General features: G+C 39.3%; 1 protein-coding gene across 1 annotated transcript in view; it reads right to left on the bottom strand.

Annotated features, from left to right (window-relative positions):
* The window catches only part of TMPRSS7 (transmembrane serine protease 7), a 34,124-nt gene extending 22,341 nt beyond the window's left edge, over positions 1-11,783 (bottom strand). The window contains 6 exon segments of the mRNA XM_009644827.2: positions 2,346-2,384; positions 3,287-3,480; positions 4,279-4,346; positions 6,820-6,950; positions 7,808-8,006; positions 11,574-11,783. Of these exon segments, the coding sequence (XP_009643122.1) occupies positions 2,346-2,384; positions 3,287-3,480; positions 4,279-4,346; positions 6,820-6,950; positions 7,808-8,006; positions 11,574-11,783 (841 nt within the window).
* Positions 11,784-12,781: the final 998 nt, after the last annotated feature.

Here is a 12,781-nt window from a genome sequence, read left to right as displayed (position 1 = left end):
AAGGGACAAATTTCTGAAATAGTTACTATCATGGAACAGCAATTAGAGCACTGTGAAAGTTCACTATCAATTGTTGACTCAAATTAAATGTTGGCCTTTTAACCAGCAGCTAATCAAGACAGGAAGTGGCAGGCTTTGTCTGACTTCCAATTCTAATTTACAATCTTGAAACTAATGCTATGAATGTTCATGAACACTGTGTAAGGGTCACATACTGTTCAACTGATTTACAGTTATAACTATTTATAACTGCTGAGCTTTGGTTGAGCCATTGTTCCACCTCCTTCCTTCTTGTTCTTATCTCTTCCCAATAACATTCTTCTTTATAATAGTTATTTGTGCTTATTTACTCACCCCTAACAAAGCCAGCTTTGATCATAATCTTCAGAATTATGTGACCACTGTTATTTCTACTAAGTAGTAAATAATGTGACAAGCTCACTGCTGGTAAGGACCATGGTGCAGAGATTTCAGAGCTGGCTCTGGAACTAGAACTACAAGTTTGAAACCAAAGCTGGATACAGCCTTTACCCAAGCAGACCGTGCATAGCCAGATATCATGGCAAGTGGAGATGCAGCAGATGCAAGTGGCAAGTCCCTTCTCCAACCCATTCTTCAATAAATCTACACTCCAGTGCTGTGCCTGAACTAATAACTAGGTGCATCTTCATGCCAAAATAACTCCATTGCTCTCAAAATACAATGAGGCGATGCGCCTTCCTTGCGTGCTGCCGCATTAACATTTTATCCTCTGCGCCATACTCAATAGTCCTACTCACTCAAGGTACCCCAACAAATGAAATTGCAGCAACATAAGACCTTCCCAGCTCCCGTGGCAATCAATGTTGTTGTTCCCCTGCAACTTCATTGCGTACAGGCACTGTGTTTCTCATAGATACACTAGTTGCCACCTGTGGTTGACTACATTGTAAGTGTTTGAAAGAATAGCATATGGCAGGTCATTTTTCTCCCTTTGTGTGAAAGATACTGTATAAGTCGTAAAAAAGCCATAGAATCACTATTTGTATTGCGGTGTTCTTATTTTCTTCTCCTTTAGCGAATGGATTCTGGAATCAATTGAAACATAAGATCTGACTGTACTAATTCCTCTGCCCTGGAACACCAAACAGGGAGATGAAACTGCTATACAAGTAAGCACCAGTGCACAAAATTCTTTTAAGTAACTTAAATGCATGTAAGGAAATGTGACAAAGGCTGATATTGCTATGCTTTGCAGTTTAAGTCAGGAAAGGTTTTGAGCAAATGAATGCTGTAGCAAACTTGACTTGAATTTTGAGAAATTATGGGCTGATACCAGTCTAATCATTACAAACCATGGCCCAGGGTCTGTGACCCAAAGTCCACCTGTGGACAGCATTACTAAGAGACCCTGACTTGGCTGCACCAGCAAAGGTAATTGTTGAATTCTGAGAAAGCAGTCAAGCTAAAACCTTGCAAGATAACAGAAGCAGAAATCACACATAGGTATGTAATTGTTGAAATAGTACAAGTTAATGTCTCAGAAAAGACAAATACAGACATGGAAAGGTATAAAGCCCTTAAAAAACCCTGAAACTTTGCAAGATGAAAAGTAAGCCTATAACATGGAATAAGGAAGGCCAACACATCCCTACCTGATTGACAACTGCTGGCCCAAGAGTGACTTATCAGGCATCTGCATCAAAGGTGATTAGCATACTATGGCTTAGCCTAGTAGAAATTTTTTCCACCTACTCCACATACTAGTGAACATAGATGCGCTGTACTTTTAAATTACTTATAAAGTCTCTGCACGCTGCCGAAGAACCGTACTGGGCGGTTTACAACATGAAACCAAGCAGGTATACAAGTAGTGTCTCCCATAACCCTGGCAAAACTGAATTGCTTAAACTAATTTCTGTTAGAGAATTCATTCAAAAGAAAAACTCATCATTAACCTTGGAGAAAAGAGCGTAAAAGAGGATAAAGGGTGGACCAAAGCATTGCTATTGTTTATCTCAAAAGCCAATAAATAGATTTAAATTGAGTACTACCCAGTTTAGAAAAAGCTTCATCCTCTCTTCATCACAGAGTGAATAGCAAACAACTAACCCACTGAGTTTATTTCCTACCATGACACCAGGTACATCTGAAAAAATTACCAGTCAGACTAAAGGCAGGTATTTCCCATATTTGTCACATGTAAGGCTTTTGGTCACTCTTAGAGCAACTCAGGACATAAATGCCAAGGCTGAATTTAACCCTCTTAAATAAATACTGAAGAGTATCTTTGAGCCTAAGACATGAACTAAATGCTTTGTTCTCCACCTCTACTCTGCCAGCAAACTGTCAAAATGGTGAATTACCTGTTCCTGTTGTTGACCAATAATCTGATCGAAGACCTGCTGCACAGAAAAGAGAGTTGTGTGAGTCTTCTCATTTGCCCAAAATCCAGCATTCAGGGTTTAATTCAATCACACTTCTTTATCCATAACACGAAACACACAGGACAAAACAGCTATCTTAGCAAGGGAGACTGCCCAAGCCCCCTTCATTTCTACAAACAGCTTTGGAGGTGTCATGTCCCCAGACATCTTAGTGCCTGAGGCAAGAAGAGACTGTATGGCAATTAAGCAGTCAAATTTAATTGAAGGACTGAGACAGAGGTACCCAGGAGGCCATTTTCTCACCCTTGGCCAGAAAGTCTTTTTCAAATTTCGTTTGGACAGAGGTGTTCAAATGAAGCTTGTTCTGTTCTTTGTTCAGAGAGCTGAAAGTCATGCAATATTTTGTAGCTAATTACATTAAACATGTATTTGAATCTTACATTGCTAATCTTTCCCCAGACAGGAATGGCAGAGGAGTTGTTTAATGAATGGGCAGCTTTATAATCTGTTTCTTAATCTTTAAAGGGGTGACAAGAATCTCATTTTCAATGGAGAGGCTAAAGTTTGATCCACGTGGAAAGCTTAACCTTTCATTCGTTTATACTTTTAAAGTCACAGACTAACCGAGATCTGAGCTGGCTACAAGGTCTCAAGCTTAGCTCCTGAACTTGAACATAAGCACTCCAAGTAAAAGACGTTTTGCAATCAGTGTTCAAAAGGATAGTTTGTACCCTGATTTGACCTCAAATCTGGTTTTGATTTTCCTTTTCTTTTTTTTTTCCTGCTATAATAATATTAGTATTTGAAGCTAAAGATGCTGGATAAAGATTTTGGATTATATACAGAATTTGCTACTCCAAGATAAAAATATTTGTTTAACTAAGTATTTCCTCAAGGATATGGGTAATGCTAATACTAACCACTTACTACAATGGAGTCCATGTCAACCGCAAGGCCCTGAAGGCTTCCCACTGAGGTCCGGTTAATGACACTTGTCTGAATGGAATCCTTTAAAATGGCAGCCACACAGTCTTCACACAGCACCTGGCCTTTCTCCTGTGGTACCACAAATACGATCCAGAAATGAATAAGGAGGCCTCCATTGTTGTTGTTACTGAAATTAAAAAATCCTACAGATTACCATCATGTTGAAAGTTTTCTGAAGACTAGACTCTCAACAGAAGGTTCTGAAGTACAAATTTAGGAGAGTATGGCTTATTTCCATCTTGCCTTGTTGCTTTGACACACTGAATTTTTTTTTTCTCCTAAAAAAAAAAAAAAAAAAAAAAAAAAAAGCCCCAAATGCCAAAACGCACTCCTCACACCCAGTTGGGGAACTTCACTAGCTTGACCTCCCAAGGGCTCCTGATTTTTGAGATCTATGGAAATCATCATATCTACTTGACTTAGAGCTGGGTTATCTCCTAAAGATCATTGGATTGCAGTAACTTATCCTCTAGGGTTAATTGCATACATAATACTAGAGTAAATACACTTTATTGCAGTATAGGGATTTACCCCTTCTTCTGTCAGTAGAAAATAGTTTTATACCAGTAACATTACTTATAAACATGTGCAACTTGGCCAATAATACAGAGTTGTGCTCTAACAGCACGTTTAAAAGTTAAAGTTCTGTGTGACCTATCAGCCAAAGCATCACCAAAGATCTTTAGGGATGTTATTTCTGTTTACCTTAGATTATACTCCTGGCAGACAAGGAACTGCTTATATGACTTTAGTTTGCCCTTACTTTTGTGAAATGAACTGGTACAGATCAAAAATGTATTTTGCTATCAATACAAGTACATAGCAAAAAGATTAAATCATAACCACCCAAAATAGGTTTCTCTTGTGGGCTCCTTACATTATATACTACCCAACAGAAATACAATTACATTAATCACAGTTTTACCTGACTTCTGAAACTGTGGACTGCTTATAAAATTTGGAGAAAGAGGAGGTTGTGTAGACCAAGTTCATCTGAAAGAGAAAGTATTAAGCCAATGAAGATTTAGCATTTCTGAAAATCAGCCATACCTAGAGATGTTATGTGCTTTCCTAGGAACATCCTTTTTTCCACCAAGAATATGCAATCCACACACATTTCCAGACATACAGCAGCCAAGCTAGGCAGAGCAGCAGACATGAACAGACCAGCTCTGCAATGCACCCATAACAAGTCCAATTTTCCCAGGAAACGTCAAATCTTCTGCCCATGGCCAGCTGGTGTGTACAGCAATGCTTTTTCCAAATCAATGAATTTTGAAAAAAGCACACCATTCTTTGCCCAGCAAATCCCACAGAGGTCTTCCCTATCCCAATGCCAAAACTTAGGGCCAGTCTTCAGGAAATAAGCATGTACATGTTACATTTTGTGTGCTGGTACTAAGGTGCAGTCAACCACATATCAGAGCTTCTTCCACAGAATCACAGAAAGACTGAGGTTGAAAGCAGCCTCTTCAGAGCATCTAGTCCAACCCCTCTGCTCAAAGCAGGATCAACTACACCAGGGTGCTCAGGGCCACGTCCAGTCGAATATCTCCAAGAATGCAGGCTCCACAGCCTCTCTAGACAACCTGCTCCAATGTTTGATTGCCTTCACAGTTAAACAGGTTTTTTTCTAATGTTTATGTGGAATTTTCTTCCATTTCAATTCAGTTGGTGTCTATTTGCTTTACTAACAGCTTACTATTAATATTATTTCTTTATATACTATTAATATATTTCTTTCCAATACACAGTGTAATATATGTGGAGAAGGAAAACCTCTACTCATTTCATGCTGTGGGACTGCCTTTTGGGAAAGCAAGCTCTCAATTCCACCAGTTCTTAGTATGTGTGTGATGATACCAGTGGGACAATAACCTTCATTCCTCTATGTTCAGAGAGGTGCACTTCTAAAGCCACAAGGTGGCATGTACCTCAAGCTCAGACCTCATCCTGCTGCTGAATGGTTAAAATTAACACCCAAGGGACTATAACACGGATTGTTTTGAAGCAAAGGCTTAAAAATTATTACGTTACTACTAGTTCCTAACTTTTAGAGTTTGACACAAGAAGTTTGAACAATTATTTTAAGGGCCTAAATAAAATGGGCGGAGCTCAATCTTTCTCCAGGTAAGACTACAAGGGATTTCACGTATTACTGTTACTAACGAAGCAAAAAGGAGCATATCTTGAGACGTTCTTCCACTACCCTTCTGGGGGTCTCTGGGCCAGGAGCCATGAACAAAAGGGTTTCAAAGAGAAAAACAAAAAAGACCCCTGAATCCCTCACATCCCTACTAGTAATTTTAGTTAACAGACACGTCACCAAGAAATGCAGTTTCAGCAACGTAAAATCTGTTGGTGAGTTCAGGCAAAGTTTACAGACAAAAAAATAATTTCCAAGTTATGCTCCTGTAGGAAGCAGTGACACTGGCAGTTCACACCTGCTGTCACCTCTCCCCACTACGTGTGACAACAGCAGGATGCTCTGGGACAGGAGCAAGACACGGGGCTCACAGCGGGTTAGAGCTGCTCCATGGACAGTGGGGGAAGGACATGTCCTGTGCTTGCTGCCTGTCACCCTGCCTGAAAGCACTTCAGTCACTAAGGTGCAGGACTAGGAAAACTAGGCTGTCTGCTTTCAAGTCTTTTGTCATCCACCTTTTGGCGGGGAGATGGGTTGCGAGGAAGAGTCATCCCTCTTATCAAAGATAGAGCTGGAAAACAGGAACATGACTTCATATTATAGGATGTCAAAAACTTAGCGATTATTCAAAAATCTCTTGGTTGCACCTGACTTTTTGTTTGTTTGCTTGCTTAGCAATTTTCTTACTATTGCTTGAATCCTTGTGTGGCCAGTGCTGCATTTCCTGACATTAACGTCTGTTTCCTCCCCAGACCAAATGGCTTTAAAGTCAAATTTGCTTTTAACCAAGATTCCCACCCCTCTCTTCCCACTGTAGACCAGCCTTAACCGCCTACAATAGAGTGCTACTTCTGCTTTGACTGGTGTTTGGGAAGAAATCAGAAGGAAATGTAAATGTAAATATGTTTGAGAGCTCTAGGGTAATTATAGATGCTCTGTGGCAGAAGACTGGCAGCAGATACCAATTTAAATGCAAGAGGCTTCATCGGTTTAATGTCTCAAAAGTAGCAATTAAGTTTTGAAGGGCTTGTGTAGAATTCTATTCATAGACTCCAATTTGTTGTGGGAAATACATAAAATTTTTAGTAAATGTACAAGTTAAACAGAGATTTTCAAAAATCAGTTTGTGTCTAACAAGCCGAAAGCACTCAGTTCTTCCCTGCATCCAGATAGCCACCATTTGCACACAGTCTTCCAATGTGGGGCGGAGGCGGGGGGGCGGAAGCAGAACACCACAAGCAGACTCAATGGCACCTGAAAGTTGCGCCTCTTGCTCACAGCTCTGATCTTTTTGCTAGCCAAGCAGCCCACTCATCTTACCACATGCTGCACATTCTGTGCCATGGAAAGGAATTCTTTTGACTCCTTCTGCCTATATTCCGGGAGAAACTCAATGTTGGCAACACGAAACAGTCCGACAAAATACAATGCATTTTTGTTTTCTGCCTGCACTGCAAGAAACAAAGATGACAGTTAGTATCCAATTTTTCATATTTTTTTTTAATGCTAAAATGAGGGGTTTTTTCTGATTAAATTCTAAACCAAATTAATCTATTTGGCCTTACAGTGGAAAGGACTACCAAATGAAAACTATGTTTTCACAGCCAAACTGTTCTAGATGAGTACCACAATATGAAGGTTAATGGAGCACCTGTTACCTACATGGAAAATAAGATACCACCATACGAATGAACCAGCATAATGAAGGCAGTGTCAACATCCAGATTCTGGATCATCCCTAAGGAATTTTAGGCAATATTAGCATTGGGTGTTTAAAGAGGAGAACATAGCTTTTGCTGCTCACCGAGACACATAAGCAAGAAGGAAACACTCCACAGAAGTGATAGTTTCTTGTCCTGTCCAATGTGTTTACAGGTCTTAAACTAAATGTTTGCCTTCTATACTCTACTCCCCTTTAATTTCTTTAAATCTATTCTGCATGAGACACAAAGAATTTACTTGGCCTTCAGCAGGCCAAGAAACACAGCAGAAGTCAAAATTTGAGGAATTAAGTTCATAGGAACTGTTGGGTCTGTGCAATTAGCTAGCACATGTAAAAAAATAGTTTGCATAACACTTAAAAGTCACTCTTCCTAAAGCCAGCAGCTATGTCTGCTCTTATAATTACTCGTTAAATCAACTGTCTGAAGTCTTAACAAAGACATCCAAAAGTCTTTCAGGCCCCATTTAAATAAGTTTCGTGTTTATTTTAGAAACAGCCTTCAGGACAAGTGAGATCCTAAACCCAACTAAAAGTGCTGTTGGGGATAGCGATGTATGAAATTGGCATGAGCTTTCAGCAACTCACCAATAAAGAGCCACAGTAATGTCCAGGTTACAACTCCTAAAATGAATAGAATGAGGGTGAAGAGAATGATTTTGTTTTGAAAATTCCACAGCAACTTATCTTTTTTCTTCAATTTCAATTTGCCGTGTTTTTTTCTTGCCAGAATCCTCTTTGCCAACTTATCTTCTGCAGCTACCATTTGGACTGAGATGTTGGCTACCTAAAACAAGGTGAAAGACAGCAAAAAATGTGGAACATTTCTAACAGCAGTTGACTGACCAACGACTAGAACAGATTCCCACACATATTTTCTGTTACTACATATACACAACTATGACTAACTTCATAGCAGTTTAAAACTCCAGTCAGAAAGTAAGGTCCTTTTCTTCCAGCCTTGCTTCCACTTGCTGATATAACACAGAGTCAATCCCTATTGCATAAGAATATAAAACCGCAATGTACCTTAGGACAACAGCTCACCATGCAACAGCTACCCAGCATTAACCATCTGAATGAATGTTAATATCCTTGTGCATCCCTTGTGAGTGTAAATTAGCCCTCTTTAGTCCAAAGGGTAGACAACACTGAATTACCTTGCACTGTTTGCACCTGAGATGTATACACAGGCAAGTACTGCAGAACAGGAGCCTTTCACCAGCAGCTCAGTAACATAACCTAGCAGGGTGTCTCATGACCCAAATAGTTGCTATGCTTACACAAGTTTGATGCAGAAGCGGACACCCTTTCAGCCATTCCTTCCTTTCGTGTGAAGTGTGGGGGGGGGGAAGGCGGTTTAGCATGATATTCAAATAGTCTTTTTTGCAATACAATGGCTTGTCATCTCCCTACTAAAGAACCAAGGGACAGGCATATGCACATGTCATTGCTTCCTCACAACCCATGGTCAAAGTGTCACTGCTGTTCAAAAAAAAAAAAAAGAAAAAAGCCACTCTGTTCTCAGACCAGAACTATCCCCATACAAGTGGGCTCAACCCATTCATTCCTCAGAAAAAAGTCTCCACTTCCTTTCAGGATGAGGAGCAGTGGGTACAGACATCCTTCTCCTGCATGTCCAGCTCCCTCTGAGAAGTTCCCTCCAGCAAACAGGGAGACATAGCACAGGTTTTGCTGGGATGGGACCTGGACAAGGCCATCACCTGGATATCCAGCTCCTCAATAGTTTATTTTGAACTACAGTCCCAGATTTTCTAAAGCAAGATTCAAAATATCTCCTGACCATCTTATCTTGGTACAAAAGTCTACTACTATGTGAGCATTTCTGCATTTACAGCAGCAGTTTTTGCTTCCTATAATTATCTTATCTATCTACAGTTTGGTCTGTTCTGGCAAATCTGTTTCTACCAGACACTCCCCCAGGCATTTTCCTCTGCAGGAGATAATCAACACATTTAAGTATACAAATAACGTCTATCAGTTGCTGTAGGCACAGCAAGAGCTGCCTGGGAAAATCTCTGGGACTTCATCATGAATTCCTGCTTGGAGAGCTCCTCTGACAGTCAAGTGCTTTGTTGTGAGATCAGCAAGAGGTTCAATCACCCTTTCTCAAGTCAATTCATTGTCTCATCTATGCAGAGGTTAACTGGCAAGTTCCTGGACCACTCAGGGTGTTAATGACCAAGTAGGATGGGTATGAACACAGGCATAGCTGTGATACCCAGCTGCACCAGAATTAAAACTATAAAACGCCTTGAATTTCCTTGTTGTAACACAACTATAACATAAGCTACGCAATATTTCCACATCAATAAGAAACACTCAGGAAAAATATTCTAAAAACATGTTGATGTTAGTGGGAGGGAAGCTCTCGAGAGGCTGCCTTAGGAAGTTGTGGGTTCTCCATGACTGGAGGCGTTGACAAACACCAGTTGGCAATCAGCAGCAAGAGTTTTAGTGAGAAGTCTTCTATGAAGCACAAAACAGCCTTTGAGACAAAAAAAACTGGCTCAGGAGCTCAGCAAAAAGCTGAGTGCCCTGGGATTGTTTAGCTGGAGACAAGAAGGCAAAGACAGTGTGATTAAGTCTAATTACTGAATTCCCTATCTAAAGTGGATTATGGAGAAGACAGAGCCACACTTTTCTCACTGATGCATGTGAAAAGACAGCCACACCAGTCACACACGGCAGCAGGGAAAATTCCAGCTAGATTGGTGTGCGTATGTGCATGTAACGCGTTTCAGCATGAGGGCCATGCACCTGAGCCATGCCCAGAGAGCTCAGGGAACCTCCACCCTTGGAGATATTCAAAACTCCATGGGACAATACCCCAAGAAATCCCGGTTTTTTAAAAATTTAAAAAAAATTTAAAGTCCCTACCAACGAAAATTTTTCTATGATTCTCTGATATTATGCCCTAGTAATGCTTTCAGTAAGAGAGCTCTGTGTACCCTCACAGAGAGGGCATAAGCAACATCACCACAAATATTCTGCCAGCCCCATAATCAAATACAATGGCGAGCTATCTTTGACCTCAGAGTTGAGGATGTTCAAAGATGAGAAGAACAATGAATAATAAGTAATAATGAGTAGACTAATAAGAGCTGCTAGCACACTTTACAATTTCCTCAAACGTAAGGTGAAAACACTGAACTGGAAGCTATCAGACTCATATCTTCTTCTATATCCATAATTAACTGCACTTGTTTTGCATGTTCTCAAGAAGGACTCAATTTGTCAGTCTTCTGTATTTTTAAAAAACCCTATTGAGTACAATTCTGTTTAAGGATGAAAACCAAATTGCCTATTTGTTTCTTTAAAGCTCTGTTTGGTCATGTAAAGTTCCCTTATACACCCAGGTGTTTAATAGGACAGCATGAGATGGCTCAATGAGTGCTCAGTTCTGACATCTGAAATTTGGGCCACTTTGATCAAGATTCCCCTAAGAATATTTTATATTTAAGTTTTCCCATGACATTCCTTGTTGCAGCTGTAGACCTAACCAGGCAGAGTTATTCTTAAAAATTAGATCCTGTCAATGATCATTAAAGACTACTCAAGATTGACATCACTGGACTATAAGTTCCAAGTATGCACTTGGAACAACTAATGTCTTCATTGCCTCTATGGTAATTCTAAACTTATTTTCAAAAAAAAATGCACATGATGTATGAAGGCTTGCATGGCAAAGTTCTCTGTTACACAGGATTCATAGGAATATTGAATGCTACGTGCTACATTTGAAATATTTCCCTAGGTTATATTAGTTTACCATAAACGTTTTATAGTAAGAAAAATAAAGGCAAAGTTAAGCTGTTCCCTTCCCTCTATAAGGATCACAATTCTTTATTCAGCTTTCCTCTCTACTGCAACTTAGGTCTTGTATTCTAGAATTGGTTTCCAGCTAAAGTTGCAATTTGACTATCACCATACACTAAATTATTTAATTACTTCTTTGTCATGAATTAACGCTCATGAAACAATCCCCTTCTGTCTCTTCCCATGGAAAAGCAAAATGCTTTACCTACTTTAATGTCGCCTTTCTGACCTAGAAATTTATTTCTTTTTGGAAAAACATGCTGCCATGACACCAATATAAGCTTTTCATATTGTCTCACTGACATGTCCATTATTTCAGTTGTCTGCAAATACATATTACTAGCAATCTGAAGGTATACAGACATATGCTGACATTTCCAGACTGAGTTATAAAACAGAAAATCGCACCAAATCTAACTGTGATGTTAAGTTTAATACTTGACAATTACATCATAAGAGATCTAATAGTGTCAAGAAGCATATGAAATCAAGATGCTTAAATCACCTTACTTACACTTAGTTCATCTTCAGGTTTAGCTGCTGGGTGATCGTTTGTTTCATCCATTCCAACAGAATAAATTTTATTGCTTGTCCCAGCTGAAAAAGAGCCTTGCACCTTTCTCAGGCACCACTTCTACTTCTGAAGCTGAAGACAGCTAACAGCAACGTCCAGGACCAAAAGGGGCATCAATTTACTTTGATGAGTTTCCAGTTGTAATCGCATCTGCCCTATTGCTTCTTTGCGAATATTAGAAGGATGCTATCATGTAACTTTAGACATCAAAGTCAGACTGAATAAAAATAGGCTTTTTGTAGTCTTTTTAAGCCGAAATAGACTCCAACTTGTTAAAACACAAAATGACAGTGCTAAAATCTATATATCATTAAAACTTCACAAAATGAGTTGCCATGAAAAAGAAAAGTAGCGAGTAAAATGTGAGAGCAAAATCCTGCAACTAAGAGAAGGAAAATACATGTAAGCACCTCGAGTAAGAGTGCTGTACATAGCAGATAACAACTGCAAACCAAGAAGAACATTTTGACTCTTTTTCTAGAATTTTGTAATGTACCTTTTGAACACTCAAATTTGTTTATTTTAGTGTAACTGAGAAATAAACTGCTCAAGGCAACGTATTTCATATTGTTAAAATAGACCGGGCTTCAAACTGAGAATCCTTTTTGTAATCAGATGCAGGAAGTCACTTGTACCATAACAGTTCCATCCTATTTTCTTTGGTAATTAAATATTTATAAGGGATGTAAACCAGTACTTTCCTCAATGGATGCTAACTATAGAGCTGTCTTTACTTTTATGTGATTAACAATCTCAATGTCTTCCTTGGGTCAACTTCAGAAACGGCACGGGAGACATGCCAATTCTTTAATAAAGGAAAAAAATAACCCTTCTATTAATTGATCTTTGAAGATAAAAAACGTAGACTGACAATCATAAAAACTTTAGCAACACAATAACCTAGAGGCATAGAATAGAAAAGATGTAGTTAGACCTCATAAAAGATGAGCCCCAGGCATGACCTATACTCCATCTGTGTAACCAGCAACTGATTACTTCAACTGCAAGGCAAGAAATCCTACAGTTAGATAACGTACTTGTAAATGAAAATATTTCTCATCTGTGTGTTAGTCTTTGGCTTATGCCCTGAAGCACAATATTTATGTGCTCAGTCATTGTTTGTTATTAGTTCTAGAATGGCAACATAT

Source organism: Egretta garzetta, unplaced genomic scaffold, assembly GCF_000687185.1.
Source record: "Egretta garzetta isolate BGI_Z169 unplaced genomic scaffold, ASM68718v1 scaffold278, whole genome shotgun sequence".
Classification (NCBI taxonomy): Eukaryota; Metazoa; Chordata; class Aves; order Pelecaniformes; family Ardeidae; genus Egretta; species Egretta garzetta.
The sequence above is the reverse complement of the archived record's forward strand: the minus strand, read 5'-3'. Positions and strand labels throughout refer to the sequence as shown.